At 31.6% G+C, this 23,395-nt stretch overlaps 1 protein-coding gene across 5 annotated transcripts in view; it reads right to left on the reverse strand.

Moving 5' to 3' along the window:
• Positions 1-9,991: 9,991 nt before the first annotated feature.
• The window catches only part of LOC127735859 (golgin subfamily B member 1-like), an 81,633-nt gene continuing 68,229 nt past the window's right edge, over positions 9,992-23,395 (reverse strand). For all 5 annotated transcript variants that reach the window (XM_052246257.1, XM_052246256.1, XM_052246258.1 and 2 more), the window contains 11 exons: positions 22,671-22,766; positions 22,274-22,420; positions 21,391-21,567; positions 16,965-17,060; positions 16,417-16,542; positions 15,518-15,704; positions 14,908-15,186; positions 14,395-14,492; positions 13,662-14,015; positions 11,745-11,810; positions 9,992-10,975 (listed from right to left, as the gene is read on the reverse strand). In XM_052246257.1, the coding sequence (XP_052102217.1) occupies positions 10,937-10,975; positions 11,745-11,810; positions 13,662-14,015; positions 14,395-14,492; positions 14,908-15,186; positions 15,518-15,704; positions 16,417-16,542; positions 16,965-17,060; positions 21,391-21,567; positions 22,274-22,420; positions 22,671-22,766 (1,665 nt within the window). In that variant the 3' untranslated portion in view covers positions 9,992-10,936. The remainder of the gene's footprint in view (positions 10,976-11,744; positions 11,811-13,661; positions 14,016-14,394; positions 14,493-14,907; positions 15,187-15,517; positions 15,705-16,416; positions 16,543-16,964; positions 17,061-21,390; positions 21,568-22,273; positions 22,421-22,670; positions 22,767-23,395) is intronic.

Consider the following 23,395-nt stretch of genomic DNA (forward strand, 5'->3'; position numbering starts at 1 on the left):
CTACATGCCACAAAAGCTGAATAAAAAGTTTTGAAAAGTAGAATTTGTTTATTTTTCATTTGATATAATCCTTTTCGAACACCAAGAAATATATATAAATATTCATAGACCTATACGCAAACATTTTTTTCTCCTGAATTTAACTTGTTTGTACCTAAAAACAATAATAAGATGTTACCGGTACATTCTTCCTTTCCTGATTTTTAACATATATGACCTTTAATACCTGTTGCGATTTGTTTTTAGTAATATGTGAAGAAATTATTCGAAAAAAAGTATCGAAAAAGAAAGGTTTTTATAAAGTCTGAGCATTAATTCAGCTTCAAATGGGTACAATTAGAAATCGGCTAACAAGGTTATCATGATAACCAATTGGAATACCGACTGTACGTAGAATATCAATGATTTAAAAACATGATATGGTATTGAATCAGATAATCAATTCCAGCATACGACACCTTTTCCTTATGAGTAGTTATATTGAAATCAGTATGGTCCTTGACAAAGTAAGATTTTCCAGACTTCGAACGAAAAACTGGTATCTGCGTCTACCATTCACATTGAAGTAATAGTGCTTAAACGACATTTCAAGTTATCACAAGGGAAAGTGGTTAAGAATGTTAAAGTTATAAAGTCGAACGTTTTGATATTGTTCCAACATTTTGAGCGACTTTGATTAAAGACGGTTTTGTTAAAGTTTTAAATGTTTTTGATTCCACATCTTCTTGACACCTCTAAATACGACTGAATGCAGGTGCTCCTGAAAGGTAAATATCAACCTCTTAATACGACTGAATGCAGGTGCTCCTGAAAGGCGAATATCAACCTCTTAATACGACTGAATGCAGGTGCTCCTGAAAGGTAAATATCAACCTCTTAATACGACTGAATACAGGTGCTCCTGAAAGGTAAATATCAACCTCTTAATACGACTGAATGCAGGTGCTCCTGAAAGGTAAATATCAACCTCTTAATACGACTGAATGCAGGTGCTCCTGAAAGGTAAATATCAACCTCTTAATACGACTGATTGCAGGTGTTCCTGAAAGGTAAATATCGACTTCTTAATACGACTGAATGAAGGTATTCCTGAAAGGTAAATATCAACCTCTTAATACGACTGAATACAGGTGCTCCTGAAAGGTAAATATCAACCCCTTAATACGACTGAATGCAGGTGATCCTGAAAGGTAAATATCAACCTCTTAATACGACTGAATGCAGGTGCTCCTGAAAGGCGAATATCAACCTCTTAATACGACTGAATGCAGGTGCTCCTGAAAGGTAAATATCAACCCCTTAATACGACTGAATACAGGTGCTCATGAAACGCAAATATCAACCTCTTAATACGACTGAATACAGGTGCTCCTGAAAGGCAAATATCAACCTCTTAATACGACTGAATGCAGGTGCTCCTGAAAGGTAAATATCAACCCCTTAATACGACTGAATACTGGTGCTCCTGACAGGCAAATGTCAACCTCTTAATTCGACTGAACGCAGGTGCTCCTGAAAGGCAGATATCAACCTCTTAATACGACTGAATGCAGGTGCTCCTGAAAGGCAAATGTCAACCTCTTAATTCGACTGAATGCAGGTGCTCCTGAAAAGCAAATATAAACCTCTTAATACGACTGAATGCAGGTGCTCCTGAAAGGCGAATATCAACCTCTTAATACGACTGAATGCAGGTGCTCCTGAAAGGTAAATATCAACCCGTTAATACGACTGAATACAGGTGCTCATGAAACGCAAATATCAACCTCTTAATACGACTGAATACAGGTGCTCCTGAAAGGCAAATATCAACCTCTTAATACGACTGAATGCAGGTGCTCCTGAAAGGTAAATAGCAACCCCTTAATACGACTGAATGCAGGTGCTCCTGAAAGGCAAATGTCAACCTCTTAATTCGACTGAACGCAGGTGCTCCTGAAAGGCAAATATCAACCTCTTAATACGACTGAATGCAGGTGCTCCTGAAAGGCAAATATCAACCGAACTATTGATATCTATTAAATATTTGCTGGAATAACTTTCTTCATTTACACTCAAAACCAAACGTTTGGGTGGCAAATTCTTAAACTACAAAATGTATTTTTTAATAGTATCACAACCAAAAAAGAGTCTAAAAAAAAACGCCAAAATCTTCAAAACTTAATCTGGCATGAGGAAGTTAGACTATTATATTTAGTACATTAAAGGCTTAAGTTTTTACTGTGTAGTATTTCTAGACTGTTTATTGTCTTGTCGTCGTTTTGCTTTTGATCATTGTGTTGTCTGTTCTACGACTTGATTGTCCTCATGCTATCGTCTCCAACATTTAACAAAAAGTAATTCGCCAACTTAAGATTTAAAATGAAAGTGTATCGTTCTACCGAGGATGCAACGGAATTCATCAATCAAAAACGCAACACCAAGGCCAAAGTAAAAGACAAAAACCAGATAACAATATTCTAAACAGAAAAATAAACAATGAGCAACACAAACGAAAAAAAAGTAGAAAACTCAGCTGGTGCTCTGGAAGGGATCCAGTTTTTGTTTCACTAGTGGAACCAACTAATTTTGGTAATTTTTTTTTATTATTATTGTGCGTTTCTGTATAAAATTGTTTATGCCCTTTTGATTTGTTCTAAAGTTTTCATGGATATATTTTTGGATATACGTACGGCTTTCAATAATGAACAAAACTCATACCGTATATATACTAATTTCAAAGTAAAATATTAAAGGCTCCGGCATGGCATAATGTGAAACAATTCAAAAAGGAAAACCAAGTACGTGATTTATACTAACACAATAAACGAAAAATTACAATGCCAGACAACAACCAACGACAACCATTCGATACATGTAACAGGCCTTTGACTTGGGTAAGGCACATAGAGAACGTGACCGCGATAAACATAGTTGAATCCCATTTTGTGACCAGACACAGTACAGATCCGTTTAATTTGAATGTAATAGAAAAAAATAATAACACTTACCGAATCTCTAGTTGTACTGCGGAAATTTACCCACGGAAACTTACTTTAAATAAATCTTATATAAACAGCAATAATTATTGTTTTCTGGATTTGGATATGTAAGTTTCAAACGGGAAACTCTATACAAAAAGGTACTACAAAAGAAAAAAATATTTGTTTTCTATTCTTATTTTTTTTTATTGTTTGGGACGGTGATATTCCTTTGGTCTGTATTTTTTTCTTAAATATGATTTTGAGGGCTCATTTCTCTTCTCAATCTAAGGCAGTATAGTGTAACAGTACATCCTTTGTAAGAACATTCTGTTTAAATCGATCGGAAGAACTTGGCTCATCAGTCGTTCTCCGTGACTTCTTTTCCAATTGCAAATCGGTCTGAAAAGTCTCTGAAGGGTAATATTCGGTAGCTGTGTATTGTTCAGATCGAGTATTTTAACAGGGTTTTCCAAAAATGAATTGTTTAAAGAAAGAAGTTTCGGATGGGTAGTGATAGTTATATAAGTCTTATTGTTCATTTTTCTTTTAAATGAAATTTAGATGGATATTTACAGTTTTGGTCGTGATTGGTGCCTATTTGAATACCTACAACATGCCAATAAACTTTATTGTCGAAAATGTGTTAATCGCATATCCATTTTCCCTTAATATTATATTTGCAGGAAGATTTGAATATGTCCTTTACCCTACCGAGCCCACTTATTGATCCATGTAAAAAAATATTAGTACAAGCAGACAACAGCCTTTTTAAGTACAATTGTTTTCAGTTTACTGGTGTTAATTTGAAATAATCGCACTCATCAATAATATCGTTGATTTCAATTACAAATCACTTTTCATAAACGAGTTAAAGGGTAGCAATGGTCTTAAGAGAATAATCATTGAAACAGCTGAAGCTTGATTACTTTGTAATAGTAAACAACATGACCATTCGGATACATATGCACATAACTAAAAAGACGGTCGTATAAGTCAGATATAGACATATATACAGCTAGGAAAGGAAGATGAAAGCTACTTTACCAGTAACTAGAATGCTGTTAGTTCTTACTATGGTGTCTGGGCATTGCTGTCTGCATTGTTCTTTTCGTCCAGGTAAATGTAATTTCTAATATGAATATGACTAGCCTAGATTCGGCATTGTACATGTATTCTCTTTTGCATTTGATAGATTTTATATAGAATATAAAAAAGATAAACAGTTTACTGTTATTTAACGCGAAACCGTCTTTTGGTCTTAATGGATTGTTGACCCAATGGAAATCATACCACATTCCCTTTTTATATAATCATACTGAAATTATCGATTGAAATACTAAGTGTACATATAAATAAATGAAGGAATCGGGTATAAGTCAGTGAGACAGCACCCCAACGACAAAAATAACAAAAAGAAATATAGAGGGCAACGTATAGTTTACAACAATAGATAGGACTGTGTCTGTACAATATGCCAAGCTCTAAGTCGTCCGGAATCTAGTTGTGAATAACAGAAACAATCAAAGATCTGGCATCAACACCAAATTCTTCAAATAACGAAAATCATTAAATAAGATATGCAACAAATATTGACGAGCCGGGTTCTTGACTTGGGAAAAGCACATAGAAATGTGACGGGTCGTTAAACTAGTTTAATTTGGAGCTGAACCCTCCCCTTCTTAATCTCAACCAACAGATGTTTGCATCTTTCTAGTCATACATTTAATTTTTCGTGTAGATAAGATTTCCAGCAATTCAGAACTTGAATTAAGACTGATAAAGAATGATCATGTAGTAACTTACAGCTAGCCTGTTATCTCCTTTCAGACGATAATTGGTCCAATCAGCATTATTATCCTCCACCCTAGTTTAATACATCAATGTTTTCCATAAAAGTTTCAACTAGACTGGTGCGTCTGTAATTGTCATACCAAATTATACAGTACTTTTAGTCATATACTTTGAATCGGGTCATGTTTAACATTAGTACAACATTAACAGGTTTTGGAATACTTGGTATGCACCATTGTCACCATGGTGGTAAACTGATAGCACATGGATCATCTGTAGTGAACCGGGACTTATGTATGAAGTGTCAATGTGTCAGAAACGGAATGGAGTGTTGTCAGTAAGTAATCAATACGAGTATCTGATTAATGTCAGTAAATAGTCAAAACGAGTATCTGGTTTAATGTCAGTAAGACGTCAATACGGGTAGCTGGTTAATGTCAGTAAGACGTCAATACGGGTAGCTGGTTAATGTCAGTAAGACGTCAATAAGTGTAGCTGGTTACTGTTTTTAAGAAGTCAATACGGGTAGCTAGTTAATGTCAGTTATTGGTCAATACGGGTAGCAAGTTACTGTCATTTAGAAGTCAATATTGGAAGCAGGTTAATGTCAATAAGTTGTCAATAAGGGAAGGTGGTAAATGACGTTGAGAGGTCAATACGGAGAGCTGCTAAATGTCGTTAAGAGGTCAATACAGATGGCTGGTTACTGACATTCTTAGGATTGGTATAATCACTTAAAGCACTGCAATATTTATCAATTATGGACTTTTGACGAGGTCAATACGTTATATATGGACCTGTTCAGATTATACTGACCGAGGACGAAGTCCGAGGTTATTATAATCTAACAGGTCCATATATAAGGTATTGACTTAGTGAAAGTCCTTAATTTATATATTACATATGTAAATAGTGTAAGTTTAAAAATGATGTTGACTCGATGTTACTATGTTCGGAAATGATATTGACTCTATGTTACTATGTTTAGTAACATGGAGTCAATATCATTTTTAAAAATAGTAACGTCGAGTCAATATGTCTAAATAGTGAAAAATACAAAATAGATATTGGGAAACACGTGACCAAAAAAAACAATGAGAAACATTAAACATTAAGCCATCTATAAAATATAACCGTTTCTCCACGTGCACACTCCTGTGATGACGCCCTTTAACTGTGGAATAACGTTGTTATTTGCCTCTAAGTCAGGGCCAATTGAGTTCTATACCACAATTGCATTAACCTTAACACAAACTTTGAAATTGACATACATTACTATATACGAATCAATTGATCAAATTCATAAGATTTCTTCTTCATTTGATAAAAGGCTATCGACAATTGAGATATAAAAGTTAAAACTTTTAATTTAATGATGCAGAAAACGTGTTTTTTACAAATCGAACATTTGCTTTTATTTAGTATGCAAGTGTCCCCTTATTTTGAATAAGTACAAGACACAAGTCACAAAACACATCTGTTTCTAAATTACACAAATAACTTTCTCTTTTCAGTGAAGGTATTCATATAACACATCACCCACGTGAATGTGAAGTGATCCAACATGGATGTAATCAGTTGGCTGTCAATATATGGGACCATAACAGAATTTGCCATGATGGAATTACAGCTCTTTTGTTTTAATAAAAAAACGTTGTAGATGTGAATGAGTGATTATTTTCTAATTTTATTAATTTATTATTAAAAAGTTAATTTTATTATCTGGTTTAAAAGGATTTTCTTACCCAGGCATAGATGACCTTATCCAAATTTGTTAAAACCTTTTGGTTTTCAATGTGCTTTAACTTCTTAATAGATTTGGCCTTCTAACTGTTTCGATTCCAGCGGCCTTCGTGAGTCTTGTGTACACAAAGCATGCTTCTGGCATATCAAATTATAAGCCACTAAAATTCTTTAAAAAAAAGCAGACTTGCTGCTATAACCTGCACCTTAAATAATCTCACGTTGCATTTTTGCATTAAACTGATACAAAGCAATAGGGGGAATATTTATGATAGTTTTTATTAAAAAAAGGTAAACAAGAGGCTAGCTGTCAGAGTGACAGCACACCGGATTTTCCTGCAGAGGTAAAACACTGCACAGTTGAGCAAGTATGGACACAACATTTAAGCTTATAACAGCTCTGAATTTGGATTGTGATTGAATATTTGTCACAGCATATGTTTGTGACCCAAAATGAATGTAGTCAAAGAACGGAAAAATTTGAAATTAGACATTTACCTATTATGGTTCACTATTCAAAATCTAAGTACATGTATATTGTAATAATTAGCATATCAAAGAACACCAAGAATTAATTTTTTTTATGAAATACTCATTTGTTTAAAGGGAAATAACTCAAAATTCATATAATAACTCAATTTCATATAATCAGTAATCATAATAAACAACCAGTGATGATTTAAATACTCTAAAATTAGATATGATGCAACCATTAAAATATTGTTAGAATCAGCATATCAAAGAACCCCAATTTTTGATGAAATTAAACAGAAGTTTAATTTAGGACCCTTTGGACCTTAATGTGATATTATCTAATTAATAATGAAAATAAATACAGGTTTAGATTCAGCATTTCAAAGAACCCTATAAATTTTCAATTTATGTTGAAATCAAACATAGTTTAATTGTGGACCCCATTTGGATCAATTTGAAAACTGGGCCCAAAATCAGAAATCTAAATATATATTTATTAATAGACAATATAAGCTTAGTTTTTAAAGGAGTTTACTTCAACAACAAAATATATAAAGCATTCAGAAAATTTGTTTTTACAGAATAACAAACAAACCTACCACAAAATTCTTCAAACAATTTAACAAAGAAAAGAAAAAATATATATAGCATTCAGAAAATTAGTTTTTACATAATAACAAACAAACCTACCACAAAATTCTTCAAACAATTTACCAAAGAAAAGAAAAAAAAATCAAAATTTTATTTATCATTAATACAATGTCTTTTAAAAATCTATAAAACTTATCTGTAATTATCTTCAAAATGTCTAATAATGAACAGTAAATTTCTAACTTTATTTATACAGTCCTATATAGCTTATAATCATCAACACTTAGAAAACAGAAAATTTTCAAATAAATCTGTCAATCCAATTTTAATTGTGTGAGACATTTACCAGATGCTCTTATCTATCAACAGGTGAAAATTAGTCATGTTAGTGTAATCAAACTTTATATATATAATTAACCATTTCTGTTCAAAGAGAAATAACTCAATCACATTAAAAATACCTCTTTTGGATATTAAAAAGGGCAATAACTCAACAAGGAGAAAAGCTAAAATCGTCAAAATTGAACTTGACCTTCATTTAGTCACAGGTAACAACATATCTAAATTTGAAAAAAATTTGTCCAAGCGTTTTCATGTTATTGAGGAGACACTGTTTGGTAGCCGCCCGTCCGCCTGCCCGCCCGCTGTACATCTCCAAATCAATAACCGATATTTCCTTCTAAAATCCGGTTAAAAGTGGGTAAAATCATCATCATATCGATTCATATGGTAATACTAAGTAACTCCTATGGAGAGTCAGTGGATGATTTTAGTCATGTTGACTGATTTGTAGATTGTATTTAGTTAACTACAGCTTCTCTTTCTGCAAAAACAAAAAAAATGGTACAATTTTTCATTAAAGACATTAACTCCCATAAGTGTAGACTGACGATTTTGTCATTTGTGGTTCTCCATTTAACACCTAATCATAAACTTTAACATGTAAACTATGCGAACCATGACTGAGGGGGCTGGCCAATATAAATTCCATAGAAATGAAATGGGTTAATACTTATACAACTGCATACCAAATATCATTTACTTACCATTGAAGATTCATCATAAACTTAATTAAAACCTATATCATGAAAACTGTGCAAAACAAAGTTTCAAAGTCAAAAGAACATCCATAGAAATGAGATGTGCAAATGCTTATAACACTGCATACCAATTATCTTTGACTTATCATAAATGGTACCCTTAAAATGACCCTATCACAAACTTTAACATGTAAACTATGCAAAAGTTTCAAAGTCATTATCTCCATAGAAATGAGATGTGCTAATGCTAAACACAACTGCATACCAAATGTCAGTGGTTCCCGTTAAACTGACTTAATCATAAACTTAAACAAATTGTTAGACATGTAGCTATCTAAGCACGTCTAAGCCTTACTTTTTGACTCTGTCAAAGCAGAACAAAAATATCGTCTTTTATGAGCAACAATTTTCCCAAGGAGTGGTTCGACAGTTTTGAAGGTAGATCTTGACATTTTGAACATTTCTGCATTTGTCAGAATTTTTCTTTCTATACCAGTGTATGTTTACAAGATAATAGAAAATACTTGCATTTTACCGTTATGTTCTATTTTTACTCTTTGGACCAGTTGAGCTAGAAACTAGTTTCAGCAAACTTCATATTCATGTACCTATCTGAAGTCAGGAACATTGTCTGTGGCTTTCTTGTGTCAATTCTTGTTTTGTTATTTTGAGAATTTGGTGTTGATGGCAGACCGTTGATAGTTTCTGTTGGATTTATTCACAATTTAAAAAAAGGATGATTAAGTGCTTGACATGTTATAAAGATACCCGTCTATTGTTGAAGGCTGTAAGTTGTCCTCTGGATGTCATTTAGTAATTTGTGTCGGTGGGTTGCTGTATCCTTGATGAGTCTACCCCATCTTGTTTTGTTCATAAGAATTCATGTTGTGTTATGACAGAAAAAATCTATGGTTGGTCCATTCAAATGTATTTTTATAGCAAATCAACTTATAAATTTTATTTTGGGAGATTGGCATGCATGAAAAAGTTGTCAATTTACATTGCTGACAAGGATTACTAAAATGATGTTTACATTTTTCCCTGTAACTTCCTGATTTTCATAGTAAGTGCCAGCATACTTCTCCTTGTCTTTGGAGTATCAATGCATGTGTATGTATGCATCTATAGTGTTGTAATTGTCAGCCACAATTTAGAGTTGATTTTCACAATATTTAGACATCTTTTTCTTGTCAGCAATTTTTTACATACCTTATGGCGGTTACCCTTAGTATATACCTTATTGTTTTAGATGTTTTTTGCTATTGTTTTTGTTCGTCCTTTTTGTTGTTGAACTTTATTTTTGTTTTTTTGGGGTTTTTTTCCTGATTGAAGTCTTGTTTTTTTTATATTCATTGTCATTCTTTTTTTCTAAATTAAATATAAATAGTATCTGTTTCATAAAATATGTTTATTACTTACTTATAAAAATATATAAATAACAAATAGCTTTGTAACAAAGAGATTGCAAAACACATGATCTTCTTTCGATGCTTTAACAGAGTGAAGTGCCCTTGAAACATTAATTCATATTATCACAACCGAAATGTTTCTTTATTCAATACAATCATTAAATGTTTTATAAACAAACATGATAATTTTACAAGGTGTCTTTAATAATGATATTTGTAAATATTTAACTATGATTTACTTTATTGGAAGCAATGGACTCACAAATGGTAGACTTTACTTATAAATATATTTCACAAAATATACACTTTTAAGCATGTTTGATTCATAACAATATACAAGTATTAGAAATATATTTTAAATTACAAAATATAATTTCTTAATCAAAACATAAACATGTATTGCATAGCAAATTTTAACAAAATATTAAACAACAAGACAATAAAATGGTGTAAAATCATATATAAAAATTCAATTTTCTAATCAAAATTTTTGGGTTTAACTATTCATTTTCAAAGTTTGATAACAAATTAAATATCAGCATATACCATAAAAACTAATTTTTGGCAAGATAACAATCCTTTGTATGAAATTTTAAATGAATTGTATAGATTGGCCTTTGACAATGCTGTTGGTTTAAACAGAAAACTAAAAAAATAAATGATTAAACTATTATTATGATGCCATACAATAGATACAGATAAATGGTTCGGCAGTAAAAGCTATAATTAATTAATTAAGAAGTTTATATATTGCACGTTTTCAATGATTTCTCAATATAATGATACTGAATCTAATGCACAGTGGTCCAGTCTTTAGTACAGTTTATATAGCACTGTTGTCATTGGTCAACACTGGATCATGTGACCAATTATAATCTTCCTGAGTAGTTGGGTATAGCACTGTTCAACTGCTTTATGTGTGGTGTCATCTAGTGTTGTATTTGTGTGAATCAACATTAAATTTCTGTAATAAAAATCCATTATAATAACAAATCTCATGTATAAATAAATAATTTAGCAAATAAAAAAAAACTTAGTAGGCTTTTATTGTCTTAGCCGTATTTGGCACAACTTTTCTGATTTTTCATTTTTGATGCTCTTCAAATTTGTATTTGATTTGCCTTCCTGACTGTTTTGATTCGAGAGCAACTAAAGAGTCTTTTGCAGACAATATGCATGTCTGGTGTGCTAAATTATAAGCCTGGTATCTTTGTTGAATTTTGCATACCATTGGGTGAATGCCACTGTTAGTTGACGTTTCGTCATGGAGGATATCACCAGCCCAGCAGTCAGCACTTTTTTGCTGACATGAAACATCAATGATATGTTCATTTTCTGTAAATTTACTGTTTATAAAATGTTAAATTAATTAATTGAAACACTAAGGTTTTTATACCTCAGGCGAAGATTAATTGCCTAAGCCATTTTCGGAACTTTCCCTTTATATGCCCATCAACTTCCAATTTAATTTGGCCTGCCTACTGTTTTGAATAAAGTACCACTGATTAGTCTTAAGTAGACAAAACAGACGTCTTGGGTACCATTGATGAATTTTCATACATTTCAAAATTTAACATTATGGCTGTCTGATCATGTCAATATCTATGTCATTAATTGGTGACAATAATTGTTTTCGTCTATTCATGAACTGGAAGAAAATATATGGTTCAGGGGTGGGGTTCTGAATAGACTTTTCAATATTTACAGGAGGGGTATATGATAAGACTATTTACCTGTCTGTTTGTCTTTGGAATTTCCTCAACGAAATACGATGGGACTAAACCATATTGTCCATCAACCTATAAATACAAAGCAAAAATCTTAAATTAATATTTATAAATTAAAAATCTTCATTGAATAAATTTACAAAATGAATTTTAAAGCACAATCTGGTACATGTATTGTCCTATTGTAGACCTTCCAGCCAATACAAAGAATAGATTGAAGTTTTAAACCTAAACATATATGTTTTACCCAGTATAATGTACATCTTTTAGCATAGACATGCATAACCCATGATAAAGATGTAATAAGGAGAAACCACTTCACTTCCTACATGGTTTGCTCCAGATAAAAGAAAAGTTGATAACACTGATCTCTCATATTGTAACAGTATATGATAATGAAACGGTATGATCATAGTTGCCAACCTCTGACAATGACAAATCATGTCATGACATGACATGACCTGTCAAAAAGCGTGAAAAAAAGCGTGTGACGTAGATGCAGACTTTTTAATATGAACTTTATACAAATTTCTCAATGTAAAAAAACAATATTCTACTGTAAACTTTTATTGTATTCAACAGTGGCCTGTTTTGCTGCTTTCAAAACAACTGCCAGTTTGGTTAAATTTACATGAAACATGTAACAATGCACACAATGTATCATTGTTGAGTTCTGATCTGAATTCAGTGTAAATCTTCTTTATAATTGAAAATGCTCTCTCACAGTCAGAATTGCTATTTGGCAGAACTAAAATAGCTTTAGCAAGCTTTAAAAGAATGTAATATCATATGATACTTTGAAAATATATTACCGTAGTCAGAACAATAGTATCATTACTTTATATAGAAATAAAAAATTTGTAAGGGTTCCGCGGAACCCAGTCTCTCGCCTACTTCTGCTGCTAGTCACAAGCTCAACAAAAAATGGGGAAAAAATCATTAAAAATTTTCTTATAGATATTATCTTTTGATTGTAAGAAGCTTCTGTCCAAGTTTGGTAAAAATCCAGAATGGTTTATGAATCTAATAAATGTTTTAAAAACTTTAACTACAGACTGTATGTAATGTTAACTGGAAGAAAAACTAAGTCCATTTATAAGTAATATACGGAAAAAAAGGAAATATATTTTTACAAAATTTCCTTCTAGATACTAGCTTTTGATCATAAACAAACTACTGTCCAAGTTTGGTACAAATCCAGGATAGTTTAAGAAAGTTATTAAAATTTTGAAAACTTTAACCACAGAGTGAATGTAATGTTAACTGACAGAAAAACTAAGTCCATTTATAAGTAATATATGGAAAAACAGGAAAATATATTTTTACAAAATTTCTTTCTAGATACTAGCTTTTGATCATAAACAAGCTTCTGTCCAAGTTTGGTACAAATCCAGGATAGTTTAAGAAAGTTATTAAAATTTTAAAAACTTTAACCACAGAGTGAATGTAATGTTAACTGGCAGAAAAACTAAGTCTTTTACAAAATTTACTTCTGGATACTATCTTATGATCATAAACAAGCTTCTGTCCAAGTTTGGTAGAAATCCAGGATAGTTTAAGAAAGTTATTAAAATTTCAAAAACTTTAACCACAGAGTGAATATTTGTGGACGCCGCTGTCACGGACGGAATGCAGGATCGCTACGTCTCGCTTTTGTGACAAAAGTCGCAGGCTCGACAAAAATGAAAAAAAGACTGTTTCTTTGATAAACAGTGGTAAAAGGTAACAAAACTTTGAGGATTACAGGTTATTTCCCAAACCTCATGTTTTTTTCATAAACATTTACCTGACAGGTAATAACATTACACAGTCTGACCTTCAGAATTCTGCTGACTAGTAAGATAGAAAGTTCTACCTTTGCAATAAGAATGTGATGTATAAGCTTTATCTTAATCTGTACTTTTAACCTTATCAATTACTTACACAACCATAAAAGTACCCATCCCGTCTTTCTTCTCCGTATATCGTTATGGAATCTCCAGCACTAAATGCCAGTTCCTGTGATGTATCGGCTCTCGGAGACTGTTTCTGTGGGTCATAATCATAGATGCCCAAGTATTGTCTCTGATGTAACTTTATAAATTCGTGACTTGTTAATACTCTGTCTTCTTTAGAATCGTTGTCTCCATAGAAGATATCTATAATCTCCGACACTTGTCTGTCACAGACTGACTCGATACCAAATATGTGGTCCCTGTCCATACTGATACTGTGGAGGACCAGTCTGGTTATGCTTGCTTTGGTAAGGTGTCGGTGAAGTTTTCCGTCCACAAATATCTACAAACAGCAAACAGATTATAAGGAATTCAAGTAAAATACATAAAGGTATCATTTGTTATGTGATATTTAAATGCCACTAAATATAGAATTTCCATTAAATCGGGACATAAATGTCATATTTTGCTTTTGTGTAAAAAGAAGAGAAGGCGCACCAAAATTTTGCATTCCTTGTCCTTTGTGAATTGAAGAAAATCTGTGTCTTTGTGAATAATTGATTTTTACTGTTTTGCCACAGTTCGTATATAACCTTTAGGAAATTTATATTTCATTGAACGTTTAATTAAGTGGTTCATCTGTATCCACGAAATCCACAAAAATTGTTTGCCAATGAATAATAATTTACCTCAAACACTTGAACATATAATGTAAATAATACCTTATATCCAGTAACTGGTGTTGCAGGAGGTTTCCATGACAAAGTTATCCCCCTTTCTGTTTCCACGGCCTGGAAATCTTGTGGTGGATCAGGAACAGCTGTAAATAAAAAAAAAATGTTGAAGCCAGATCTTTAATAGCTTCTGTACTGTATAATTATTTCCTTTTTTTTTTGGAACTTAAGACGATTGAAACCTTTACATATTGTATAGACACTGTTCTTTTGTTGAAGACTGTAGTTTGATATCAAGATATATTTCAGTTGTTTGTGTTGTTGAGTTGCTGATGTACACCACAGAACTACTTTTATTCATGTTAAGGATAATAAAAGAAAATAAGACATTTAAAAATTTTCAGCATGTTCTTAACATTTAGAATTTTCTTCTTTGGACTTATCAATCTGTTCAAACATAATAATTAAACATATATATAAGTTATGACAATTTTAAAATGTTAATCATTTCTGTAGATAAATTGGCTATTAAAAAAGGTCCAACAGTAAGTAAATTGTTACCTTGATTGATGTTTTGACCAGTTGTTTTCCTTAATCCATTAAACTTGGGACTGGAGTAACCAGATTTCCCTTGTTTAACTAACTGGCCATACATCTGAACAATATTTTCTGGTGAGGTATCCAGGTGATTTGGTGGTTTCTCGTACTGTTGCCACCGCCTGTCTTTAGCTGTGGGAAAATGGTGGCCATTTACAGGAGGTCTACCTAAATAAGCTGCTGGTACCAAACCTACTTTTCCATTAACCTCAGCCTCAAAATAACCTCTGTCATCTAATGGACCTGTAAAACAATACCGGTAATCTATGTCATGTAAAAGTTTTCAATCTTTAGTTTTCCTGTTTATCTTGAACAAGTAGTAACAATTAGGGTCTTATTTTCTTATATATAACCTGCACATAAATATTTTTTTTTTAAATTATCTAAATTTGGTCATGGTTTTCACCAAAAGTAATAAAATTATGTTCCATGGTGTGTTAATAAAAAAACAGAAATTTTTGTCATTCATTTTATTGTTAAGTTACCTGAAAAAGAAAATGCATCTGTTTTTTTTCAGTTGCATTTCTAGTCAAAAATTCCTTATGAAATCAATACGTTTAATTATAGAACCTACCTGTAATGAGAACATTATCTCCCTTTTTCAGTTGTAGTTCCAGTCTCGGACTGTTACTTTTGGAAAACAGAGAAGGATCATAATCGGATACTACTGTGAAGTGTGGATTCTTAGGTATCTCTCCTTGTACAAACTGTTCTGATATTAAATGTCTGTCATTCTGGTCAGGGGGTTTACCATTAGATAACTATAAAATACAAATTTAAATATAGATGTTATACTTGTAGCTATAGACCAAGATTTAATCTATACTTGACTTATTTTCCCACTTATATTGGAACATACACCATTATAAAACTTACACTGCAAAGGTTCACTGATAGAACACTTTGTTCAGGAAAAGGGTGGCTTGATACAGGCACTTTGTTCAGAAGCCTCCTGATTATGTCATATCCAGTTCTAATTTATATGTGCCTCTCAGGAAAAACCAAAAACACATGAAGTTACATGCAGTTATATCAAGGTTTATTTTACCATAAAAACTAAAAGTGTACATAGTTACAAGACCTGCAAGATTTTGATCTCTGAAGGAAGATCTAGAAAGCTGTTATCATACCTACCAACCTTTGGAGCCACAATGCGGGAGATCTCCCTCTTTCCAGCTCCTCTAAGGGGGAGATAATGCTTGACAACCTTTTTCATTCAAATTTTGGTATTAAGAGTACAGTTCGATAGGTTGGTATTTCAAATTTTTAAGTAAAAAGTGGGAGTCTCCCCCGAAATCAGGTGTGTTGGCAGGTACGCTGTATATCCCTGAGATATTAGATAACATATATGCAGAGTTTATACATCTTAATTTTGATGATGAAAGTATATCACCAAAATTTTTGGATTTTTCAAATCTTAAATAATTCATATTTCATCTAAAAAAAAATCTATATTGTAACTATACAACATACCATTGATGGACTATCATAATCTTGTTTGTCCATAAAAGATTCCATAACTTTAAGCTCCTCTAGCAGAGCTGATGATTTTCCAGATCCTTGGCAAAATTCATCTTTAAGGCGACGTAAAAGACTGTCCTGAAATCAAATAATACAAAATGACTAAACAAATGATTCTTTTAAATCATTACCTTCAGTGGATACAAAATAAAACAGCTGATCCAAATCTTTTTTGTTGTCTAAATGATGATTCACAATTCCTTAAGAATGACTGTTGTAATATCACTTAGTTTCCATTAGATGAAAACAGTCACTTATCCTTAAGTAAGGAAAAAAAACATACACGATAACAAATGATAAAAGGATAACAATTTATGCAGAAATATGAAGGTTGAGAGTTCAAGCAGCTAATCTGTTGTCTCACCATGATCTTACAAAATGCAAATAGTAACTACTTACATATTCTAATATAAAACAAATGAGATAAGATCCATATACTGGGAGTAATTAATTTTACAAAGCCTAACTAACAGTGTTAGCATCAGTAGCTTTTTTTTTACCTTTTCTTTACATTTCTGTGTCAGGTGACTAATCCTGGCTTTTAAAATGGCAATGTTCTTTGTTAAATCTTCTTTATTTGTTTCTAATGTTGATATCTGTGAAAATAGAGACAGAATAACAGGTATTAAAATTATATCTTTCTTCCTAACATTCATTTATTTAAGCTGTGTTTAAGGATCAAACAACATTATGTAACTATACACCAGTTAACTGTAACTCATAATCATATAATACTCACTCTTAAATTTATAATCCAATCTTGCAAAAATGCAACTCTAACTATCAAATAAGTCAATAAGTCAGTAAGTAAGAAATGTACTTAGAGTCAGCATATTTGAAATTTAACAATAAAATTTGAGCTTTAAAAGCTCTTAAAACAGACATTAATATGTATACAAAACTTCACATAAAGCAAATACTAAAAAAATCAGCCATAATATATTAACTCCTTTATACACTTAATATATAAACAAAGGCAAATCAGCTGGTGAGGGCAAAGGTGTACGCCCTTTTTATCAGAATAAAAATTTATTTTTTAGAATTAAATCTTCAAAATCCACTATTTTTGCCATTAGGCACAATTAAGCCCCACTTTCCTCTAACCTTGAATTTGTCCCTGGTAAATATATTAGTCTTGAAAACATAAAGCAGGCAAGCAGCTTGTTGAAAGTGAACTCAAGATTTAGCTTACCTATAGTATCCTCAATATCAATGAAATTATACCTCATTTCATAACTTTCATAGATGAAGCAAGGTGTTAAAGAGCCTGTGAATTAATGATGTTGACAAAAAATGAGGAAAACTCATTTGTTACAGGTATCCTTTGAGGTTTGTTTGTATCAACAGAACAGGAAGTACATTAAAAAGTGGTGTGACAATATATTACACAGTATAATTTACCTATAAATAACTCAGCTTAAAAAATTAACTGCTCATAAAATTAAGTAAGCTGTGATTTATAGCTGCATAAACATCACAGCAAAAAGTTTTGATTGATGCATGCACATATAGATACACAAACAAACACACACAAAACAGAGATTTAACATTTCACAAATGACTGGCATTTTTCTGTGACATGTAACCCACCCACCACCAATTTTAATGTCTAAATTGTAATACAAAACTAAATACCATTGAATTTGCAGTTTCCTTTAAATCTAAAGTGGAAATGACATCCCCATTTAATAAAACAGTTACTATGTTTATCATAAATGTTATCAAGTTGTTTGAAATGGTGAGGAAAAAAAGTTGTAATGTTATATGAAAATAAACCCCACTTTGTAGTGGGTGACTTGCTAAAAAATAATGTTTCACCATGCTAGCTAACAAAGTAACATTTCACAGAATCCTCATTTTGTGACACTCCAAACTTACTGATTGTTGCTCTCACAGGTTTTTCAGTTTAACAAAAATGGGTTAAAACTTGAAGCTTACACACGAAAAGCAAGCACACCACCTCAAGACAACCAAGATGGTTAAGGAAAACAAAAGTTTTTGGCTTTGATATCAATAGAAACTAATTAAAAGAGGAAATTTAAATCCCCACAAAGGCACTAAATCCTTTTAAAATATGAATAGTGTCGCTTCTTTGGACCATAAAACCCTAATATCTCCAACTGGTTTCAAAATAATAAAACAAACAATTAACATGATCCGTATATATATAAATATAAGTAAATGTGACATTCAATATAATTGTAACAAGTGAAAACGACACTTATTAGTACCCTTGTCTGAGTGTTAACATAATCTCGTAGTTGCCTCTGTAGGTGATATTTCTCTTCCTCAAGGGAGATAATAGATACTTTGAGTTCTTTAACCTCCTTCATTTGGTTGTTTACTGTCTCAGTCTGTTTAATTTTAAATATACAAATTGCAAAGTGTTTCACTTTTTAAGAATAATTACACTTTCACAGTGAAATTAAAAAAATATCTATCATACCACTTAGTAATAAACAAAACAGCTTATCTTACAAGATCCAAATGTTTTTCAAATCAAAACAAATTCTTAAACATTAAATAGTAAAATTAAAATCCACGGCAAACAAAAATAGAAAACAGATACTTTTCAAATTGAACTTTTGAATCAAGCTATAGATACTTGTAAATTTAAGATTATTTCTATTTATCAAATAAAGATAGTACCTTGTCTTCTAAAAGTCTTGAAACACTTTGCATTTTTTCATCAAGACTATTTTTCTCAAAGTCAAGATGACTAAAATTTTTGGCTTTCCCCTTCAACTGAATAATTTCAAATCTGAGCTGATCTCTCTCTACTTTCATTGAACGAGCTTCAGTCTCCATGGATAGCAGCTAATAATGTTAGATAAAGTAATCACAGCTTATATTGTTAGTAAAAGTTACATGAATTGGTATGTACTACAAAAATTGTCAAAATATCAGTTTTTAAATGATAGATTATTGTGCAGTATAGACTAAAATAAGGTTTTGTGAATTATTGAATATGTTTGTATCCATAACTGAAGCTTTAATTTGATCTTTCTTGTTAATGTCAGACGGAATAACATAATGTCAAAGTATTATTACTCTATATTGTAAGCATAATATCTGTAGAGGGTTGAACATAAAATAGAGTTTGAATGTACACACATATTTCTCTGCACTCAAAAGGGTAGCACTAATCATCCCAGTCCAAAAAGACAACACTTATTTAAGTTTCTAAATACCCAAAACAGAGCTCCAGATAAGAATTCACAAATTGGGGTTTTTACCCACCATTTTTTTATGTAATTGGGTGATAAAGTTTTTAAATTGCATTATCAATTCCAATTCACCCCTCAAGCAAATATCAAATTGGGTTTTTCACCACCAAGCTCCTTAATGTATTGGGTTTTTTCATCAACACAATATTGAATGTTTAGGCATGTTATAATCACATTATGTCAACCCCATGCAGATGTTTTTCCATCTTAAATGTGTTTTTTTTCTTTGTATATATGCTAGCTGTTTTATTTGGTTTATTCACTGACGAGCAATTGTACGTTTAATTTGTGTCTGATTTTAAACGTTCTGCCAGTTTTGTATTTTCTCACAACTTATATAAACTGCAGCTGGTGTCACTAGTTGGACAGTTACTAATTACCTTTCTAGATCCCATATGATCACCCTACAGTTTAGTTGGGGTAGGCGTGGCTAAGTGTTTAGATTTTTATGTAATATATGTGAAATTTAGGTGCTGTAAGAAAGTTTTGCCAGTCCTTTCACCTATTTGCCAGATCTACTTTTTAATAAAAATAATAAGTAGTTCCCAGATTTAAGATATACCCCAAAACCTTGACCAGGTTTATAGGTTTAATGACGGAGACCACATTCAACTTAAATTAACAGAGTTAAATTTACAAATAATTCTGCAACATCAAATAAATAAATGACAATGTTAAACTGCACTTGCCAATTAGACAACTATCATAAGCATACAGAACAATAAGACCAAAACAAAGAAAGTGTCAAGATGCATTGACGTAAAAAACGGATATGTGTATTCACTCATCAACTAAAATGAAAAAAATAATATATAAACTAAAATTATACTTGAATGTTTTTGTTTAATTTAATTTACATAAATCTGGGTTAAGTTGTCCCAGCTGATTAGAACCTTTGGTTTCTGATGCTTTCCAACTACAAAATGTACATATATCATGTCATAATTGATTTGGCCTTTCACTCTTTCCAACTGATTTCGTTCTTGACAAAACCCCATGTTTATCGTTCTATCAATGTTCTCGTTAAGGTACGCAAACGGGTCTTGTTATCATCATAATAACTTTCCCTAAAGTATCAAAAAGAAGCTGAAAACATGCTTCTATTCAATATTTTTATCGGATATTTACTTTCGTTTTAATTCATTGTATGTTATGATAAATCCCGAGCAATTCGAAAAAAATATGACAACAAGACAAACTCTAATTGGATAAACGCCGAGAAGATCGAAATGTTTTCATAAACACGTGTACCTTTTGAGCAACGGAAAATTCCAACAGGGTACTTGATGCAGGGCTCTATTTTTAGAACGAAAGGACATTTCCATTTATAAATATTATAAAAATAGATTTACGCGACGACTGTAATCAGATAAGGGTAAATAACGCAAACGATAGCGAATAAAAGCGTTAAGAACTCATGGTTTTGGCATATAATTGGGTTTTCCTTTGAATGAATTGGGTTTTTGAACCCTGCAATGGGCAATTGCATTGGGTTTTTAATTATTTGTATTGCGTGATCACGCAAATACGCAGCTTATCTGGAGCTCTGCCAAAAGGACCTAGAAAAAAATAGATGTAATCTTACTGGTTGGTGTGAAAATTACTCAAGCTAAAAAAAAAACCGGAAAGGACATACAATGAAATAAATATACTATTAATAAGATTAATAAGGACAACATGAAATGTTTATAGAATTTACCTGTTCGTGCAGTTGATTATAGTCTTGTTTCAGGTGTTTTTCTGATGTATGTGTTTCTGATACTTCTTGTTCTAGACAATGTAATGATTCAAGGGCATTCACTCTCATATCCTCTATTGTTCTACACTCCTCCTGCCATTGTCTTAACTCCACCAGTAAACTGTCTACTTCATTTCTCTACAGAAAAGATCAAACATTAAAATGAAGTATTATACTGTCAAATACAGTCTCCTCATGCCATTGTCTTAAATCATGAATACTATTTCATTTTGACACAGAAAAAGGAGAGTTCTGACGAGGATTTAAAAAGACTTGTTCAACTTTGCAGATTTTTTCAAACAACTGTATCAAAGAATTAAAAAAAAAAAAATTCTATGTTTAAATGGTTAAGGCATAGCTTACTATATCAAATAAAATTTTCCAGCACCATGTACTTTAGTAGGAGGGGTGTGTGTAAATGACAATATGTTTGATTCAATGCAAGTTTTTGTTTTAATAAAAATGTTCACCAGTAGAAGAGTCAACTTCATAAATATAACTATTATTAAACTGTAAAATATCCTACATATAAACCCTATATATATATATTTAACATTTAGGCAAATGAAATGTTGTGCACTTAATTAATCAGTTAGTAAACTAAGATCATCACCTTATTTTTTTGTGTGAAAGTTTCTGCCATGTAGTATTGTATATTTACCAATAGAATATCAATTCAGATAATACTTATAATAGATATAAGAAGATGTGGTATGAGTGCCAATGAGACAACTCTCCATCCAAGTCAAAATTTATAAAAGTAAACCATTATAGGTCACAGTACGGTCTTCAACACGGAGCCTTGGTATAAAAGTAAACCATTATAGGTTATAAATCTATATACCTTTGCCTGAAGTTCTCGTTCTTTACGTTTGAGTTCTGTTGTGACATCACTTCCTGTGCTATGTGTCACCTGATCGGTAAGTTTTTGTTTCATTCTGTGCACCTCAACTTCAATTCCGTTCAGTACTTCTTTATCATTTTTATTCTCCTTCAATAGAAAAAAAATCCATACATACATTACCACATTGAAGAAATTGGTTAAAGGTTTAATTAGAGTCCGGAATCAATTGTCTTCTTTTTGTTTTTCATGTATTAAACAGCACATAAATCACACAATAATTATCAAGTTTGTAGAATTCACAAATTCAACTAGATAGAGAAGGAAAATCATTAAAAACTGTAATACTGATATAGGAGTACATTAAGACAAATCCATTTGTTGATATAAGTCTACTTACTTTGTTACAAAGTAGGTTCTGTAATACTTCTACAAAAGCTTCTAAAATTTCTATGTATCTACACTTTTCTTCAAGTTCTTTCTCTAACTTGTTAATCTGTAAATTAAAAAAAAAGGTGACTTGTTTGACAAGGGTTGTTTTGAAATGATGCTCAATTGCCCTTGCATAATACCAGAACTGTTTCTGGCATTGAACATAGTGTAATATTGGACATTTAAAGGATATGATATAATTCTGTGAGCATAGCAATATAGCATTCATAATAATGAAACTACATGTAAGCAAGAACTTTATAGTATTTTAACATCTACAAACAACAACAACTAATATGCAACCCACACTTTACAAAAAGTAAACTATATGATAAATTTTATAAGATACAGAAATATTTATCCACCATACTTTTCAAAATTTCATTCATAAAATTAATTTCCTAAAAAAGAAAAGTCATCTTCAGTTTTGAATTGATCTACATCTGGTAAACTTGAATGCTTGACCATCGGTGTTCATGTCCAATGAAAATATTCATATCCAACAACTCTGAGTATTTTTTATTTACATTGTCCACACATTATCTTTCTAACAAAATATGGTCATAAACGGAAAAATTTATCAATTTAGATATCGGTGGAAACATTTGTGCAATTTTAAACATGCATTATGATAAGTGATGTTGACAACATATGACATACCCTTTGTCTACGTTTTTTGGCAGGAGGAAGCTT

The sequence above is a fragment of the Mytilus californianus genome, unplaced genomic scaffold, assembly GCF_021869535.1.
Source record: "Mytilus californianus isolate M0D057914Y unplaced genomic scaffold, xbMytCali1.0.p SCAF_3, whole genome shotgun sequence".
In the NCBI taxonomy this organism is placed as follows: Eukaryota; Metazoa; Mollusca; class Bivalvia; order Mytilida; family Mytilidae; genus Mytilus; species Mytilus californianus.